Raw genomic sequence first — 20,517 nt, 5'->3', positions numbered from 1 at the left:
TGTTTCCAAACCTTGCATCTTCCAGCTCTCAGATGAAATATGGCTACATTAGACATGCTTTGTCAAGTTTGACGTCACAAGATGCGAGGAATCTGTTTTGCATCATATTGCTCAGATGTAGCATTTTTATATTCCATTGCTTTAAAAAAAAAATTTTTTTTTAATTAAATAAAATGTAATATAAAAATGTAATCCATATATTATCAAATTTTATATTAAAAAACTATTTAACAGTATTTTCTTTTTTTCATTTGAGCCATTGTTTTATAATATTATCCAGATAGTGATGTTTTGGAATGTAAATAAACAATTTTATTCACTGTCGAATGTTTAATACAACATACTTAATACATTTTTTATATATATTTTTCAGTCAGCATAATTAACTGGAAAATTCTTTAAAAATCGAAAATTAAGCACTACATGAAGCCAAGAAGGCTCACTTATATTCTATATCTATTTTTCTATTGTTTCATAATAATATTTAGGTATTTTTCTGTTCATGAGAATCAATATATGCAGTTGGCTTTTGTTGCAATACATTTTCTTTTTAACACTTTTTAAAAACATTTTTAGCTGGAACATTACGAAAGCGCCATTGGCTTTAAACTGCCCAACTACAAGGCCGCCAAAAAACTGTGGAAAGTATGTGTGGAGCATCACACATTCTTCAGGTATTAATATCAAGCAATGCATCACAACATGTATTCATATCTTAGTGACTGTTGTTTTTATAGATTCATTTGAGTCCAAGTACATTATGAAGACATGTAAACTCTTCTGTCCCAGGTTGACATCCACAGAGGCGGCCACCACTCCCAGGAAGTTCCTGGCCCTGGGATCAAAGTTCCGCTACAGCGGGCGTACTCAGGCTCAGACCCGTCAAGCCAGCTCTATGATTGACAGACCTGCCCCCCATTTCCAGCGCTCTGCCAGTAAGAGGGCATCCCGCAGCTTAGACGGAGGTGTGTTACCATCTATGAAATTTCTTTTCCATTTTGCCATTTACTTTATTCAGCTCTGATTGCCTACGGGTACAGAAAGTTATATTAAATATAGAAGCAGATGATTGGCAAACTTTGTTGGATTCTGGCCAATCACTGCTAGTCACCTCAGGGAGTTTGACATCACAAGTCTGATACTTGCTGTTGCTCTGCTTGGGATCTCATTTGCTCTCTCCTTCTTTCAACCTCTCTACAGTTCTCTAATGTACTTCCCTTGGGGAAGTTCAGACTCTTTATGTAAGTTTTTTTCTGCAAGCAATCTGTTTTTATTTGAACTGTGAGAAGAAGTCATTTGTCACGGGTGACTTAACACTGAAGGACAGATACATTCTGCATTCAGGCTACTCTCTCTCTGTGTCCACAGCACACAAACCCACTAACAGCCTTATGTTGGACAGCTTTCTCAGTCCTCAAGCGTGGGTTTTGACACCTGCTGGCAAATCTCGGTCAGAAATGTTAGGTCATGTTGTCAATTGTGTGTATATGAAACGAGTATGAGATTAAACTTTGGCTGCATCCCAAATCACATACTTCCCTACTATATTCTGTAGTAGGCGAAAAACAGTATGTGACAAAAGAAGTCCGAATTCACATTACTCATGAAAGAGTAGGCAAATGGATGACCTACTTCATCTGGCGAGATTCTGAAGTGTGATTACGATGGACACTTTACTATCCCATGAGGCCACGTTAGAGGATTTATGAATGACAGTGAAGCGATTTAACTGACGCCGGTAGATCACATGATAATGACAACATGGCAAATGTATGTCCGGATTGCATACTACACACTAGGGATGGGACGGTATGAAAATTTCATATCACGATTATAGTGACCAAAATTATCACGGTTATTATCACGGTTTTGTTCAAATGAGATGAAAGTGTTCAAAAAGAACTGTTGCACACATTGAAAACATTGAACAAGTTATATATTTGAAAATCAACAAACAACAAATAAAACAAGCAGCTCTATGCACTTTTTTTAAGCAAGATTCTATTCTGTGGCATTTCCTTCCTTATAATGACATATTATCAATAGCAACATCGTCAATAGCAACGCATTATAACACAGCACACATCCATGTATCACAACGGACACGCTCTCTCGTTGGAACATTGAAAATGATGGACTGGCCGCCTCAAAGTCCGGACCTCAACCCCATCAAGCACATTTGGGGTGAGTTGAAAAATAAACTGGACAGATCTATTGTACATTCAAAGGAAAGTCTTTGGCTTCAGTTGCAGAAGGCATGGGATAACATTAGTGTTGAAGTTCTCAGAGGAAATATATTGACACTGTGCCAGAGAGATGTGCTGCTGTAATTGCTGCAAAAGGTGGACATACCAAATATTAAAGTTAAAAGTGAATAAAAACAGTACAACTCACTTCATCTGATATTTGATGGTCAGAGCAACCATCTGCATGTTTCATGCAACATTATGAAATGAAATTATGTTTTGGAGGCAAAAAAAGGATCTGTCAGGTCTTTAGTGTTGAACACAAAAGATGATATTTTGAAGAATGTTGGTAACCAGGCAGTTGACATTTACTTTATTGAATGGCTACCGTCAACTGTCTGGTTACCAAAATTCTTCAAAATATCGTCTTTTGTGTTCAACAAAGAAAGAAACTCATACAGGGTTGGAACAACATGAGGGTGAACAAATGACAGAATTTTCAATTTTGGATGAACTATCCCTTTAAGTGGCCCTTTTTTAATGGATGTTAGATTATCTGCAAGTACAGTTTTAAATGACTACACTACAAGTGCACATTCAATACATTTAAGTGCACTTCTTTTAAAAAATATATATTTCGTTCTACAAAGTCTTTAAGTATTTGTTCTATTACATTTATTATATTTTACATTATTTGCATTGTGTGTGTGTGTGTGTGTGTGGGCATGTTTTTGTGAAATATCAGGACACAAATGTGTATAATGACATGGGTATGACATAGGTATTACAAAAAGAGGGTGAAATATGAGGACGTTACCCATGTCCTCACTTTTCAAAATGCTTATAAATCATACAGAATGAGTTTTTTTTTCACAGAAAGTAAACTGCGCAGTCTCCTGTGATGGGTAGGTTTAGGGGCAGGGGCAGTGTAAGGGGATAGAAAATATGGTTTGTACGGTATAAAAACCATTACGCCTATGGAATGTCCCCACATTTCACAAAAAAAACCCTGTGTGTGTGTGTGTGTGTGTGTGTGTGTGTGTGTGTGTGTGTGTGTGTGTGTGTGTTTATGGTGTATTGAGTAGTCAGGTTAGCAACATGCAAAAATCAGACTCCATTGGAATCTACTGGTCTTAAACTTACTGACAGTCCTTTTCAGAGGACAGTCCTATGGAGAGTGTTCCAATTCAGTCTCTTGAGGTTGCATTTCAATTAAAGTAGCTGGCTGTGTAGACGGTAACAGCTCACTAGAGTTTGGAACAGAGCCATGTGTCTCTGAGGTAAAGTGGAGGTTATTTATTGTGGTATTAATAAACTTTGGTTGCTTAAGGCAGTGCAGGTGAACTCACTGTGGGAGAAAAATCACAGCAGGGGTGTGATTCAGAAAAGAAACCCTGGTTAACCCACTGTTAATTTAACCATTCATCCCTTAGGTAGAATACGGACAGATTTAATTACTTTCTGCATTCATGAGATGAGATGTTTTCAGTTGAAGAAAATGTAATTTGATCAGCAAACGACCCTCTCTGAAATGCTACAGAATGATTGCTGTTTTGATAGTAGTTTGATGAACAAGTTGCTTCCTGAGAATTTTAAATGAAGGTAAGTTTGGTATTGTTTATTCTTGTGGAAAACTCCCACCATGTACCTGTGAAGACATGAAAGTCTGTGGAGAGTGAGATTTTGAGTTACTGAAGCAATTGTTTTTGTTGGAGTTATCTTTGATTGGCAGGTCGGTCTTTGCCCAGAGCATTTCTCACAGTCCGACAGGAGCTTGATGAATTCAAGAGGAGTGAATGGGCGAAAAAAAAATATATAAGAAACATGAAAGGATGATTGGTTTGTACTCCTGGGCTACACTCTTTCCTGAGGTGGAGCTTTATGCCCTCAGCTTGTTCTTCTTCTTTCCTTCTAAAGTTCCTAGTCTTACGAAACAGAAGAGCATCTGTCACTGTGTTTACATGATTTTGAAGGTAGTTTCACATTTGAGATGACTCAAAAGACTTTTTTTAAATTACCCGTGTGAAAAAAACAGTTTGCTTAATTGTATTGAATGTGCACTTAATGTCTATATAGTGAATATAGTATTAATTAAATTAAAAGGGGCAATTGTGTACTTCTAGATTCCACATTTCTTAGCATATTTCAAAAGTGCACTTTGTAATAATATCAAGTTAAAATGTTTTAAAGTACATTTTAAATAATTGTTTAAAAAAAATTATATGCTTTCAAAAAATCGCATGTAAAGTACTTCATTATAATTTTAACTGTAGCATGTTATTAATTATTATATTTAAAGTTTGCATAAATGGTACTAAATGCAACCATTTCAAATGTGTAATTACAAATATATTTAAAAACAACATTTTCAATAGAAAATACATTAAAGTGTGTTTTATGTTTTAGTAAATTCAGTAGAACATTTGAACCATATTATGAAGAATTATGAAGAAAAAGAATTATGAAACTACATATAAATATATACTTAATTCCTACGTGGGCTAAAACCCCCCACAAAATTTCAGCTAATTAAAAAAGTCCGCAAACATTACATTCAGTTTTCACTTGTAGAATATTAATTGAAAGTGTATTATTTCCATAATAAGTACTCTTTTTAAAAGTATGCAAAACTTTTTTTTCAGAGTGTACTAATTTAGGTTTGAATCGTTATATAATTATCACAATAAGACCAAGAATGTGTATTACGGCTTATATGTCGTCTATGTTTCCCAGCAAAGGTGCACAGCAAACACTTAAACTGGTTTTACGGCAGAACTCAAACAATTGTCACTATCTATGTTAAAGTGAACTTGTTTATTTTTACTATGACTTTAGTGTAACATACTTTTTTCTTTCTCCTCTGTCCAATTTATTTCTCTCTGACAGCCATGGTTTCGACCCCAGATAAGAACGCTCGTCCTGTCAGCGCTCCCATCATGTCTCCCATCTCCCCGTGTGATGTGGCTCCTTCCCCAGTGGCATCTGCTGCCCGCACTGACCGTAAAGAGACGTCCACGCCCACGGGCCGTCTACGCTCCTCTGAGAGGAAGAGTGAGGTCAAGGCAGAGACCCATGTGACAGATGGCTCTAAAACACACAGCACCAAAGCAGAGGGCACACTTGAAATCAAGGTATGGCACACACACACACACACAAAATATATAGTATACTTTATCAATATGAAATTAAAGGTAATATATTTTAAATCATAATTAATACTACTGTTATTTTTTAATTTATTTAACAAAATTATATTTTGTTTTAAATCATTTTAGTGTCTAATTTCCCCACCTATTTTATGTGTAAGTATAGATGAAAGCCTCAGAAACTTAAACAAAATAAATGCTTTGATCCATGAACCATTTTTATAAATCTGCTGTCCAGACTCCTAACTGACCTTTGAATTATTGGAGTAAGTGATAAGAAAGCAAGCCTTAACGTACATGTAAGATGCCTTAATAACTTTTCATTACAAGAATGACAACAGTTCAAATTAGAAACAAAAGCATCTTTACTTGGGACCACAAATGTTAGACAGACATGATATTTAGGTCTATTTGAGATAGCAAGAGTATGCATACTCTCTCTGTGCTGCTGCAGACGGTAGCCCGGCGAGAACGGCGGCACCGTGATGCCCCGGTGGTGTCAGCCACCAATGGGGAGAGAAAGAGCCAGGTTTGTGCTCATGATTTCAGCCAATCACTAAGGCTGTTATTATATGCATTTTTAAAAAAAGCATTTGATAAAATTGACCCTTCACTAAGCTCCACCCCCCTTGATGAAGCTTTACATACCTACGTTCTGAATCAAAATGCAAATTAACTATTTTATTATCTAAGTTATTAACATTAATGTATCTTGGAACAAATATTCTAACTGATATTACACATATTTATTAGGGAATGAGAGCTTCCACATAGTTGAATGCACTTCTCAAGAACCTTGTGTTATTATTAGTACCCTGGCAATAACTTTTTACTGTATTTTTGGACAATACCTGTAAAATTGCTAAATAAAAGAGTTTCCAAACAGACATAACTTCTATAGACTTTTTTTTTTTTTAAAAGAACAAAGGGTGTCTAATAATATTGCAGAGACCAGCAGTTGCTTAAGATGGATTGGTCAGTAATTTTAAGGCGGGGCTTAGCAAAGGAGCAATTGCAAAATCAGTGATATTATTTTCATTAATAGAACAAGCAAAAACTTATGTTAAAAGATTAGTGCATGCTTACAATATTATAGTAACATGCTATAAGGCATAAATGAACAGCTGTAAAGAAATCATAACCATTGTGAATCTACAAACGTGTAACTTGTTTTGTAGACACTTACATGCTCTCTTCCTTCCCCCCTGGGGTCTAAACAGTCGCCACGGGCGGACACAGAGATGGTGCGCATGAGGAAGGTCAGAGCTCGTTCCATACAGTTATCACAGCATGAGGACGATGCCATTGTACTCATCATCTCCTCACTGTCCATGTTTTACAACAAAAAGATAATTTATTATTTTTTCTCATCTGCTTTGGCTGTATCTTGCTTGCACTTGTATGAGTTTGGCTGTACCAGACAGCACTGTAGCTGTCAGATACATACTGGTAGCACCAGTGAATCAGTGCATTCTGAGGTATACAGAATGAAGTGTTCACGCCCCAAGAGTAAAGTACAGATGAACATTATGACATTGTTATTGTGGCATTTACTCTAGCATGCATTGTCTGTTATCATGTAGTGCCTTTTACATGGATGCAGACATAAACTTTGGTTTTTAGGGAAGCCAAACTGTGTTCCCCTGTTGCAAACCTGAGTTACTCCAACTTTAAATCCAACTGAGATAAATAATATAAACAATTTTATAAATGTTTGAATTGTACTTTTTAATTAATTAACATTTTTAGAGAAGCAATATTAAAGCATATTTTAAGGAATGTTCAAAACAACTTAAGCTCTATCAACAGAAATAAAGAATGCTGATAATGTATAACAGAAGATATAACAGAGATATATACACTACCAGTCAGAGGTTTGGACATACCTATTTTCCTGAAAAAACCCATGCCCTGGATGATTCAGCAGTACACTATATTGTCAAAAGTATTGGGACATCCCTCCCAATCATTGAATTCAGGAGTTCCAATCACTTCCATGGCCAAAGGTGCATAAAATCAAGCACCTAGGCATGCAGACGCTTCTACAAACATTTGTGAAAGAATGGGTCGCTCTCTGGAGCTCAGCGAATTCAAGCATGGTACCATGATAGGTTGCCACCTGTGCAACAAGTCCATTCGTGAAAAATGTCCTCATTACTAAATATTCCACGGTCAACTGCTAGTGGTATTATAATGTTAGTGGAAGCAATTGGGAACAACAGCAACTCAGCCACAAAGTGGTAAGCCATTTAAAATCACAGAGCGGGGTCAACGCATGCTGAGGCGAACAGTGTGAAGGAGTTGCCAACTTTCTGTCAATAGCTACAGACCTCCAAACTTTGTGTGGCCTTCAGATTAGCTCAAGAACAGTGCAGAGCAGAGAGAACAAGAACAGAGAGCTTCATGGAATGGGTTTCCATGGCCGAGGGGATGGCCACAGTGTTGGATGCAGTGGTGTAAAGCATGCTGCCACTGGACTCTAGAGCAGTGGAGACGTGTTCTCTGGAGTGACGAATCACTCTTCTCTGTCTGGCAATCCGATGGACGAGTCTGGGTTTAGTGGTTGCCAGGAGAACGGTACTTTCCTGACTGCATTGTGCCAAGTGTAAAGTTTGGTGGAGGGGGGATTATGGTGTGGGGGTTGTTTTTCAGGGGTTGGGCTTGGCCCCTTTGTTCCAGTGAAAGGAAATCTTAATGCTTCAGCATACCAAGACATTTTGGACAATTTCATGCTCCTAACTTTGTGGGAACAATTTGGGGATGGCCCCTTCCTGTTCCAACATGACTGCGCACCAGTGCACAAAGCAAGGTCCATAAAGACATGGATGAGCGAGTTTGGTGTGGGGGAACTTAACTGGCCTGCTTTTGGCAATATAGTAAATATATTGAAAAAAGGAAGGGGCCACGCACTGGACCCTATGGTACCCCGTTGATACTCCAAGATCTCCTGAAGAATTTACCTGTTAGGCAGAACCCCCCCCCCCCCCCCCTTTAAATTCTTCTTAGAATCATGAGCAAATCAGCATTATAACTTTGCAGAGCTATTGGTCCATACGAAAAAGTCAGCAAGGCTGAATCTGTTGAATGCTCGCTTTGAAATCAAGTCAATCAAGTTAAATCCTCACTGATTGCTGTCTAGCAGCTTGTTCTGTGAAAAAAAAAAGACTCAAGTGTTTTTCGCCATGAATGGAAGAAGACAGACTAGTCTGCAGATGGTCTTGAATTTAATGTTAGTTGCACAAGCCAGCCTGAATGTGGTGGGAAAAGTTCCCGTGTGTAGTGAAGCATTTATGATGCATGTGATTGCTGTTTAAAGTGTGGGTGTGCTGCCCCCTTGTGGGAAGAATTATTTGTGTTTTGAGTTTTATGTGTTTTGTCCACGCAGAGCCTCCGTAGTTCAGTTATTTTACTAACAATCCTTCAGCAAGTCGATCTCCCAGAGTGTTAAAGGCTGTAAATCATTATTTTGGTCCCTGGCAATTATCTGTCTGTAAGTATTTGTTTGATAAGTGATCTTAGCTTCCTTTATATTCCAAATTGAGTAATTTTAGCATGTTTTCTATTTGTAATTTGTAAGGAAATATGTGACGCTAGTACTGTTAGCTTCCCTATGGCATTTTCCATGTATATTAGCTTTGTGCTATTCTCTCGCTAATGCGATCGTTTTTGAGGGTTTAGTTAATTCTAAGCTACTTATTTTATATTTGCATTGTATATTCTCCTTATTGAGATTGTAATATGTTTTCTTTTTGTTTCTGTATGTTACAGTTTTACAGTCCTTCCAGTAAAACACACTAAAACAGCAAGATGCTTCCTAGTTCTTTATTGGAGACTGTTAGCTATCTGTAAAGCTAGTTCACACACACTAGTAAAGGCAGAATAGTAAAAAGACAGATGGAAGGTCAGCCAAAAGTCGATACAGAAGACAACACTGCTGTCCCGGATCGCCAAAGCACATACAGCAACGTTGGTGACCTGTGGGAAACAAGATCGAACTGTTCCAACATCTCACGGACCAGTCAGCGGTCACGTGCCAGTCAGCGGTCACGTGCCAGTCAGCGGTCAGGTGCCAGTCAATGGTCCAGTGCAAGCGTTTTGGCAGCAAAGGCACGTGCTAGAGCAGCTGCCGCTCAAGCACAGGCAGCATACGCTGAAAGAGAAGCAGAGGTGATAAAAGAAAAGGCCCACATCGAAGCTGAAGCTACAAAAAAGAAAGCAGAGCTCAGCGCTGACCTCCTCAGACTGCGTCTACAGAGTGCAGCTGCAGCTGCTAACGCCGAAGCAGAGGTCCTAGAGGCAGCAGCCGTGGATGAAGGTGGAGATACCTGGTTTCCTAAAAACAGCGACAACGTCGTCGAACCCATACCAGTTCCACCTCCGCCGGCTAATACCAGCTTTAACTCTGCACAAGCTACCGCACAAGTGCTTCCAGCAGTCCAGCGAGTAAAGTACAGTGGTGAATTTGTGCAAAATAAAGTCAAAGAGCTCAGCATACAAAACAGTGAGATTAGTGAATATCAGTTTCAAGAGCTACCAGTGGTGCATTCCTCACAGTATGGCAGCAACAGTGGAGCAGATCATTCTAATGGCCAAAGCTTGTTCAAAAATGCCCTTTTCACATCTTACTCGCAGCATCCAACCCCAGTTACTACTGACCACAGATTTCAGCCACACTCTATGAATCAGTCTGCCCCTTTCCAGCCCAGGCTATCGTCTCCACGCCCTGTTGTCAGTGCAAACGAGTCCAATTCCCCAGCCACATCAGACTTAGCTAAATATTTGGTTCGCAGAGAGTTGGTTAGCTCAGGGCTCCTGACGTACGATGATAAGCCTGAAAATTACTGGGCTTGGAAGGCATCTTTCGTGAACGCTACAGAAGGACTCTATTTATCCCCAAGAGAGGAGTTGGATCTCCTCTGCAAGTGGTTAGGTCCCAAATCATCAGAGCAAGCGAAACGATTAAGGGCTGTACACACCTACGATGCCACAACTGGTGTCAAAATGGTGTGGCAAAGACTGGAGGACAGTTATGGGTCCCCTGAAGCAATAGAAAATGCTCTCCTGAAAAAGTTGGAAGATTTTCCCAAAATCGCAAACAGAGAAAATCACAAGTTGAGGGAGCTTGGTGATCTAATCTCAGAGCTTGATGCTGCCCGTGTAGATGGTCTCTTACCTGGCCTGAGTTACCTAGATACGTCCAGGGGCATCACTCCTATCGTTCAAAAACTTCCATTCCACCTCCAAGAGAAATGGATTACTTCAGCTTCTCACTACAAAGAGTACCACCACGCTTCGTACCCGCCTTTCCCTGTTTTCGTGAAGTTTGTGTGCGACAAAGCTAAAACTCTTAATGACCCAAGCTTTGCCCCCTTGCTTTCTGCTGGTTGCCCAAGTGTTTATAGGCCTGAAAGACTGAGCAAGCCCAACTTCAAAACCACAGTATCTGTTCGTAAAACTGAAATAACTGCTCCAAAAGGCTATCGTGGCCCCTCTGACCAAAAGGTGGTTGACCCAGATAAACTGTGCCCGCTCCACAACAAACCACACTCCCTTCGCAAGTGTCGTGGTTTCAGAGCAAAGACCTTGGATGAGAGAAAGGCCATTCTGAAGGAAAATAATATTTGTTTCAAGTGTTGTTCCTCCGTCAACCACATGGCAAAAGACTGCGACGCAAGCGTACATTGCAATGAGTGTAAAAGCGACCACCACACCACCGCGCTGCACCCTGGACCAGCACCCTGGAAAACGGAAACTCCAGGCTCTGTAGCCCCAGACGGACATGGCGGGGAGCAACCAGAAAGTCCTATCCAGGCCATTGTGTCCAAATGTACAGAGATCTGTGGCAAAGGTAACAGCTCACGTTCATGCTCCAAAATCTGTCTAGTCAACATTTATCCTGCTGGACACAAAGAAAAGGCAGTGAAAGCCTATGCTGTGTTAGACGAGCAAAGCAATAGGTCTTTAGCTAAGACAGAATTCTTTGAGATCTTTAACGTCAACACAGGCACCAAAGTTTACACTTTGAAAACCTGCTCAGGTGTAGGAGAGACAAGGGCGCGCCAAGCTGACGGTTTCATAGTGGAGTCTCTCGACGGCAACATTAGCGTCCGGCTTCCCACATTAATCGAGTGCAACATGCTCCCAGATGATCGATCTGAGATTCCGACACCGGAGGTCGCAATACACCACTCTCACCTCAAGCATTTGGCAGCCAAGGTTCCAGATTTGGACCCAAATGCTTCAATACTGATCCTCCTCGGTCGGGACATACCAAGAGTGCACAAGGTCAGAGAGCATTACAACGGCCCCCACGATGCTCCGTACGCCCAGCGCCTCGACCTTGGCTGGGTCATAATAGGTGAGGTTTGTCTTGGGGGTGCGCATGTGCCAAGCAAAGTCAGTGTTTACCGCACAACTGTGTTGAACAACGGACGCACATCTCTTTTGGACTCCTGCCCCAACTCATTCCATGTCAAAGAAAAGGTCCTGGGCACTGACTCCCCATTTAACTCTTCGAACACGACCAGCTTGATTGACATAGACGAAAATGACTGTCTCTTCAACAAACTGTTCATGAGAACTCCACATGATGATAAACCTGCCATGTCAGTGGATGATGAACTCTTTCTGAAGATCATGGATGAGCAAATGTTTATGGACGAGTCTAACAGCTGGGTGGCGCCATTACCCTTCAAAACAAACAGGAACAGACTACCCAACAACCGAGACCAAGCGGTCAAACGTCTCAATTCGCTGTGTCGCGTGCTTGACAAAAAGCCCCTCATGAAAGAACATTTCTTGAACTTTATGCAGAAAATGTTTGAGTCAGGACATGCAGAACCCGTTCTACCACTCAACAAAGACCAAGAGTGTTGGTACCTACCGTTTTTTGGTGTCTACCATCATCGCAAACCTAACCAGATACGTGTAGTGTTTGACTCTAGTGCCACTCACGAAGACACCTCTCTGAACAATGTTTTGTTGACCGGCCCAGACATGAACAACACACTTATTGGGGTCCTCTTGCGTTTCCGCAAAGAACCTGTGGCAATCACTGCAGACATAGAGCAAATGTTCTATTGTTTTGTCATTCGTGAGGACCACCGCGACTTTGTGCGTTTTCTGTGGTACGAAGGTAACGATCCCACAAAGGCCATCAGAGAGTACAGGATGACTGTACACGTGTTTGGAAATAGCCCGTCTCCCGCCATAGCAATATATGGTCTACGGAGGGCAGCGCTGGCTACACAAGAAGAATACAGTGACGAGGCCAAACAGTTTGTCCTTAAAAACTTCTACGTTGATGACGGACTGGCTTCCTTTTCTTCAGACGCCAGCGCCATCCAAACTTTGAAAAGCACCAAAGAAATGCTTGCAGACTCTAACATTCGCTTGCACAAAATAGCCTCCAATAGCCCAACTGTAATGGAAGCATTTCCATCAGAAGAACGTGCAAAGGAACTGAAAAACCTTGACCTTGGTGCAGAACCCCTGCCCTTACAGAGAAGTTTAGGGCTTAACTGGGATTTGCAAAATGACTGTTTCACCTTCATTGTGTCAAGAGAAGACAAGCCATTCACAAGAAGGGGCATTCTTTCTGCAGTTAACAGCCTGTATGATCCCCTTGGGTTTGCAGCCCCCATCATCGTACAAGGCAAGGCTCTCATCAGAGAATTGTGCTCAGAGAACTGTGAATGGGACACTCCACTGCCAGCAGGAAAAGAAGCACAATGGAAATCTTGGAAAGACTCGCTTGTTGACCTTGAGAAACTACAAATTCCTAGACAGTATGTGAACACGTCACTGCAATCTACCTGTCAAAGAGAGCTGTGTGTCTTTGCAGACGCTTCTACATCAGCCATATCAGCAGTGGCGTACCTTCGAGCCATAGACACCGTAGGTCACGTCCACGTAGGCTTCTGCATGGGCAAGTCTAAATTAGCTCCTAGACAAGTTCACACAGTACCTCGCTTGGAGCTATGCGCTTCAGTTCTGGCGGTGGAGCTGGCAGACATGCTACTAAGTGAACTTGACATCGAAATTCACAAAGTGAAATACTACACTGACAGCCGAGTAGTCTTAGGCTACATCAACAACAGCAGCCGAAGGTTTTATGTCTACGTCGCCAACCGTGTTGCTCGAATCAGAAGGTCATCTGAACCCAGTCAGTGGCACTTTGTGAGTACGGAAATCAATCCTGCCGATCATGGAACACGGCATGTGCCAGCTTCACTACTGAGTTCTACCAATTGGTTGACTGGTCCAGACTTCTTGAGGAAAAGCGATGGGGAGTGTCCTGTGGAATCAAACTGCTTTCAACTTGTGGAACCTGCCACAGACATTGAAGTCCGCCCACAAGTCTCAACATTTGCAACTAATACTGTGACAAAATTGCTCGGCTCACACAGGTTTGAACGCTTCTCCAGTTGGAAACGTCTTACACAAGCTATAGCCAAACTCATTGAAAAGGTCAGGTCTTTCTCAAAAGCTCCTGAATCAAATGAACCGAAGATGGACGCTCTAACACAAGCAAAATTAGTGATTGTACGAACTGTTCAAGGCGAGACATTTGGAAAAGAATTAAAAACTTTGAACAAAGGAGAGGACATACTAAAACACAGTCCACTGAAGAATCTCAATGTGTTTTTGGACAAAGAAGGACTGGTGCGAGTAGGAGGACGTGTGACTTCTGCCGATATAACTCAAGAACAAAGCCAGCCCATCGTTATTCCAAAGAAGCATCACATTGCTGCTTTGCTGGTTCAGTTCTATCACAAACAGGTTGTGCACCAAGGTAGACTCATCACAGAAGGAGCTATCAGGTCTGCTGGACTGTGGATCCTTGGAGGGAAAAGGTTGGTGACAAATCTTCTCAACAAATGTACAACCTGCCGCAGGTTAAGAGGAAATGTACAACAACAAAAGATGGCAGACATTCCATCTGATCGCCTCATCCAATCTCCTCCTTTCACACATGTTGGGGTGGACGTGTTTGGTCCATGGAACATCAGCATCCGCCGGACAAGAGGTGGTGTGTTAGAGAACAAGCGCTGGGCAGTAATGTTTACCTGTTTAGTTACACGAGCAGTTCACATCGAGGTAGTTGAGTCTCTCTCCACTTCAAGTTTCATAAACGCTCTCAGGAGGTTCCTGGCCATAAGAGGCCCCACCAAGCTCTTTCGATCAGATTGTGGAACGAACTTCGTTGGAGCGTGCAAAGAGCTTCAGATAAGTTCAGAAGATTCAGAGCTTCAATCCTACCTCAAAAATGAGGCATGCACTTGGAAGTTCAATCCACCTCACTCCTCTCACATGGGAGGGGTGTGGGAAAGAATGATCGGAGTGGCCCGACGTATTTTGGACGCTATGTTGCTGAAAGTTCACTCTCCAAATCTGACTCATGAAGTACTTGTGACGTTCATGGCAGAGGTAACAGCCATAATGAATGGTCGTCCATTAGTACCTGTGTCTTCCGACCCTCAACAACCCGATTTGCTGACACCAGGAGCCCTTCTCACTCAGAAAATCTGTCCTGTCTCTATTCCACCTGGAGACTTTGACCTAAAGGATTTGTACCGGAAGCAATGGAAACAGGTGCAAAGTCTTGCCAACTCATTCTGGAAACGATGGCGAGAAGAGTATCTGGCATCCCTTCAACCAAGAAGAAAATGGCAAGCAGATCAACCAAACTTAGCCATTGGTGACGTTGTTCTTCTAAAGGACATTCAGGTCAAAAGAAACGAATGGCCTACTGGACTTATTGTGGACACTTATCCTGGTCGAGATAAAAGAGTACGTAAAGTAGACGTACGGATAATTAAAGAAGGCACTGCTAAGGTGTACTCAAGACCTATTTCTGAAATTGTGTTATTAGTTAAAGGTCAATAGTGATATAGCAGTATATCAGACGGGGAGTGTGCTGCCCCCTTGTGGGAAGAATTATTTGTGTTTTGAGTTTTATGTGTTTTGTCCACGCAGAGCCTCCGTAGTTCAGTTATTTTACTAACAATCCTTCAGCAAGTCGATCTCCCAGAGTGTTAAAGGCTGTAAATCATTATTTTGGTCCCTGGCAATTATCTGTCTGTAAGTATTTGTTTGATAAGTGATCTTAGCTTCCTTTATATTCCAAATTGAGTAATTTTAGCATGTTTTCTATTTGTAATTTGTAAGGAAATATGTGACGCTAGTACTGTTAGCTTCCCTATGGCATTTTCCATGTATATTAGCTTTGTGCTATTCTCTCGCTAATGCGATCGTTTTTGAGGGTTTAGTTAATTCTAAGCTACTTATTTTATATTTGCATTGTATATTCTCCTTATTGAGATTGTAATATGTTTTCTTTTTGTTTCTGTATGTTACAGTTTTACAGTCCTTCCAGTAAAACACACTAAAACAGCAAGATGCTTCCTAGTTCTTTATTGGAGACTGTTAGCTATCTGTAAAGCTAGTTCACACACACTAGTAAAGGCAGAATAGTGGGAGAGATGCTGTGTAAAATATGGGAGGGAATAGAATCAATGGGGCATGTGGTAGGATGGTTGGAGAGGAGAACTTTAGAGACCGCTGCCTCCATAAGAGGAGAGTAGAGATTTGCATGCGAGTCGTGGGTGTTTGTTAGTTTGTTGTGTTGAGAATTGGCTGCTGCTGATTGTTACTTTATCTGCGAAAAATTGGCAAAGTTGTCAGCCATTAGGGAGGATGTGGGAGGAAAGAGGTGAATGCCTCCACAGTTTGCTAGTGTCTGAATTACTGTTGATCTTGTTGAGTAGTTGGATGCTTTTGCAGGCAACATTGGCAGAAAAAGAAGACAGCAAAGCAATGGATCTCTTTGACTTATATGCATAGGCTCTCTAAAGATGTGGTCTCACCTGGCTGCACGTGCAGCGTGTCATTCTCAAATTCCCAAAAGGCCTTGACTAAACATGACTGGCTAAACTTTATGCCGAACCTACTCTAGAAAAAGCTATAACATTCAATACATTTAATGTTTTTAAGACCACCAGGCTTGAACCGATTCTAAATTTCATCCTCAATAATTCAAACTTGTTTATGAATTATGATTTCTGTGTGAAAACCACACACATATATGCATGGTTAGAGAATGTAACCCACAGCTACCTACTCAAGTCAGAATTGTTTGGATTTGCATAATTTTCTCTTGAATAGTGCACTAGCCTAGAAGTGAAAGAACAGATACAATCTAGAAAGGTTGTTAAAGGGAAGCATAGAGCATTATTTACATTTATTTATTCCTACCCTTGTGAAAAAGATGTATATACTTTAGCAAAATTTTATTGCAGAAATAACATGTTTTAAAATAGTATATAATAGTCCTTAAGTGCAAATTAAAATGTATTATAGTTTACATTTATTAAATGCAATTTGATGAACTTTAGAGTAATTTTAACCCACTTAAGAGCATCTTTACATGTAATTTCATTATTACTTCTATTGTCTTTGAAATGTGGTTACTGCCGAATGTACTGACAAGCATTTGTGGTAAACTAAAATATACTTTAATGTAATTTCTATTGAAACATGTATGTAATGCATTTAAATATATTTGAAATTGCACATTCATAATCATAATGATGTAGCAATTCAGTACATTTCAAATATATTAACTTTAAATGTAATATTGAATAACACACTACAGTTAAAATTGTAATCAAATACTTTACATGGGCTTTAATATGTTAGTCAACACATTCAGATAAGTATATTTCTTTAAAGCACAACACAGGATTTACAGTCAAAAATAAAAGTTTTACTTTTAAGTTAAATTTTAAATGATTACAAAGAGCACTTTTTTTAAGAGTGTTTTTAAAGTGTGTTAAGAAACATGAACATAGCCATGAAAGAATACTCTCTAAGTACACTTAAATGTACTTAAAAGTAATGTTTTATTAATATAATATCATGCAAGTGCACATTTAATACAATTAAGTACACTTCTTTTTCACAAGGGAGATCACAAGCTTTTAAGATCATGAGATATAAAAATGTGGTCACCTATGTCCAAACCTTTGACTGGTAGTGTGATTTTATATACTGTAGATAATCACGTAGTTATGGACAATACTCTCTAATATTCATCTTATAACCAAGATCATCCAAAACATTTTCAAGACAAGATTTACACAGGTTGGCCAGAGGGTCATGATGCTCAATTAAATGTAGAATTGATTTGATAACACCAGACAATTACAAAGTGAATAGTGTTTCACAAATGATGGCAAAGAGGAGCTTATTTTAAACTCATTACAATTTCATAACTTTACCCATTGCACAATTATCCCTGACCTCGCAGTCACCCCTGACCTTTGACCTCTCCCCCCTGTCCAGCTGCGGCTGCTATGGTTCATCCATATTTGATTTGTCTCCATCCCTCCACATCCCCACACACTGAATGAAACTGCAGATCAAACCTTAAAAATGACCCAAGAATCATTTCACGACTTTCTCTACGTTCAAACACTGCCAACTTTTTTCCCCCCTGTTCTTCACAGAAAAGAGCTAAGAAAATTGAGGGTGAAACTATTTATATCAGACATAGCAATTTAATGTTGGAGGTTTGTATTGAAACTCTGGAAATGTCTTGTTTTTGCTGCTGCATGTCTCACTGCATGATATTCTGTTTCATCTTGTTTCTTTCTTCATTCTACTCACCGCACACTCTCTTTTGTGTTTTGTTCTGTAGCTTAACCCTAAAGGCTTGGCATGCACTATTTACCTCACTAACTGTAATGCAAGTACTCGCTTCTATTTATTCTTTGTTTTTTAGCACTATTTCATTAAATATATGATTGGGAGTTTTGTTTTTAACTTATTTTATATTACATTTATTTACATTTTTTTCGTTAATAATTTCATGCAAAATGTGGCCAGTAGTTGTTGTTTAAGCACTGATAAATGCATCTTTAGATGCCTTTTACAGGCTATTAACATTAATGCCTTTTATTTAATTTAGCAGTAGGCTCTATGCCTTTTCTGTTCCAGCTTTTCTAATGGGCTTTTCACACTTTAAATTAATAACCAATTTATAACCCTGTATCGTGTTTCCTTTACATGCTTCATACTTACCAGATTTTGAGATTTCACACTAGATTTAGCCTGCAGGCTGGCCTGCAAATTGACGTCATGGCTAAACAGTTCAATACTAATGATTGAAAAAGAACAGCATGTGTACAGAGCTGACCAACTGTGGAATTGTCACCACATAAATCTATATATAAATGTCAATAATACAGTCTCTTCATCACTACTTAATCTGTTTTCTGTCACTGTTATTTTAATGGGCACTGAAACTAAACAGTGACTGAGCGAAGCACATGGATATTCAATCAGGGAATTCAGGATTTCATGAGACTTAAAGTGGTCTTTAGTCTGGGTTAAAAACAAATGTTAACCCAGGGTTAAACTGTGACAAGCCCATAAATATTCTGAAAAAGTCTACTGTTTAGCCAGATGTATAATCATTGTCTGTACATGTAGCTACTAATGCATGTTTTTATTTATTTCTTTGTAATCAGATCACATGTTTAAAAATTACTGATTTGTAGTGTTAATTATACTGATTATACAGCCTGTCCCAGTCATATATTTACATACTATAAAAAGCTACAAAAGCTGTTTGTCACTGTTGTCCTTGTGAGGTCTGATGACTCTTATAATGAGTCTGACAACCAGGTGGATTTTGTGACATTAACCCTTTCAGCCACACCATGACCTCTTTTCTAACCCTGTGACCTCTGTATAACCAAACATCATGTATAACACTGTCTCCATCACATATACTATTATTATATTAATTGTGTATGGTGTTTGAGCCAAGCACTGTTTTGCACTTTGCTTTGTTTCATAAACCAACTAATTAACAGACATGTGTCAAATCTATCATATGCTGCATTGAATTATGACAGCATATGATTCATTTAGTACACTATAGCTTTAGAATAGAATATAGACCAGTTTGTAAAACAACATGTTTAGAGATAAGAACCCAGCATTTGACCCATGTCTAAACTCAAGCTTTGTTCACACCTGAGCTTGAACTGCTTATCTAATGTTAAAACCAGTGAAGTGCTTACATGATTACCACCTCATCTGCCTTTTATAGAAGAGTTAAATTGATGATATGTTAACACTTTATTTTAGGGTTCAATCCTCGCTATTAACTAGTTGCTTATTAGCATGCATATTACTAGGATATTGGCTATTTATATAGTACTTATAAAGCACATATTAATGCCTTATTCTGCATGACCTTATTCTAAATCCCATAAAAGGATAGTTCCCCCAAAAATGAAAATTACCCCATGATTTACTCACCCTCAAGCCATCCTAGGTGTATATGACATTGTACTTTCCGATGAACACAATCAGAGTTATATTAAAAATGTCCTGGCTAATCTAACCTTTATAATGGCAGTGAATGGCAGCCCATAATTTGAAGCACAAAAAAGTGCATCCGTCCATTATAAACGTACTCCACACGGCTCCGGGGGTTAATAAAGACCTTCTGAAGCAAAGTGATGCGTTTGTGTAAGAAAAATATCCATATTTCACACATTATAATGTAAAATATCTAGCTTCTGCCAGACCGCCTTCCGTATTCAACTTGCGAAGAAAGTGCAACTGGTTCAATGTATGACGTCGGACGTAGCGTAAGCATTTCGAACAGTGAGAGGCGTTAAACTTTCTTCATAAGTTGAATATTTTACTTTATAAAGTTTTAAATATGGATATTTTTCTTACACAAGCTCATCGCTTCACTTCAGAAGGCATTTATTAACCCCCCGGAGCCGTGTAGATTACTTTTATAATGGATGGATGCACTTTTTTGGGCTTCAAATTTTGGGCTGCCATTCACTGCCATTATAATGCTGGATTAGCCAGGACATTTTTTTATATAACTCCGATTGTATTCGTCTGAAAGAAGAATATCATATACACGGATGGCTTGAGGGTGAGTAAATAATGGGATAATTTTCATTTTGGGGTAAACTGTCCCTTTAATCCTACCCAAAACCTAAATTTAAACACTACACAAACTACCATACTAACTATTAATAAGCAGTAAATTAAGAGTTTATTGAGGCAAAAGTCATAGTTAATAGTGAATATGTGTTCCCCATACTAAAGTGTTACCAATGATATAACAACAGAAATGAGATATTTTACAA

The 20,517-nt window shown here is 39.5% G+C and overlaps 1 protein-coding gene across 3 annotated transcripts in view; it reads left to right on the top strand.

Moving 5' to 3' along the window:
• The window catches only part of epb41a (erythrocyte membrane protein band 4.1a), an 89,081-nt gene that overhangs the window by 34,876 nt on the left and 33,688 nt on the right, over nucleotides 1-20,517 (top strand). The window contains exons 10-15 of one of the 3 annotated variants that reach the window (XM_079828650.1): nucleotides 577-674; nucleotides 790-965; nucleotides 5,073-5,317; nucleotides 5,787-5,861; nucleotides 6,553-6,591; nucleotides 17,842-17,904. In XM_079828650.1, the coding sequence (XP_079684776.1) occupies nucleotides 577-674; nucleotides 790-965; nucleotides 5,073-5,317; nucleotides 5,787-5,861; nucleotides 6,553-6,591; nucleotides 17,842-17,904 (696 nt within the window). Of the gene's footprint in view, nucleotides 1-576; nucleotides 675-789; nucleotides 966-5,072; nucleotides 5,318-5,786; nucleotides 5,862-6,552; nucleotides 6,592-17,841; nucleotides 17,905-18,032; nucleotides 18,081-20,517 lie in introns of all 3 variants that reach the window. The other 2 variants (XM_079828648.1, XM_079828649.1) reach the window with 2 other exon arrangements.

This window comes from Gobio gobio (genome assembly GCF_949357685.1).
Source record: "Gobio gobio genome assembly, chromosome: 11".
NCBI classification, from domain to species: Eukaryota; Metazoa; Chordata; class Actinopteri; order Cypriniformes; family Gobionidae; genus Gobio; species Gobio gobio.
The sequence above is the reverse complement of the archived record's forward strand: the minus strand, read 5'-3'. Positions and strand labels throughout refer to the sequence as shown.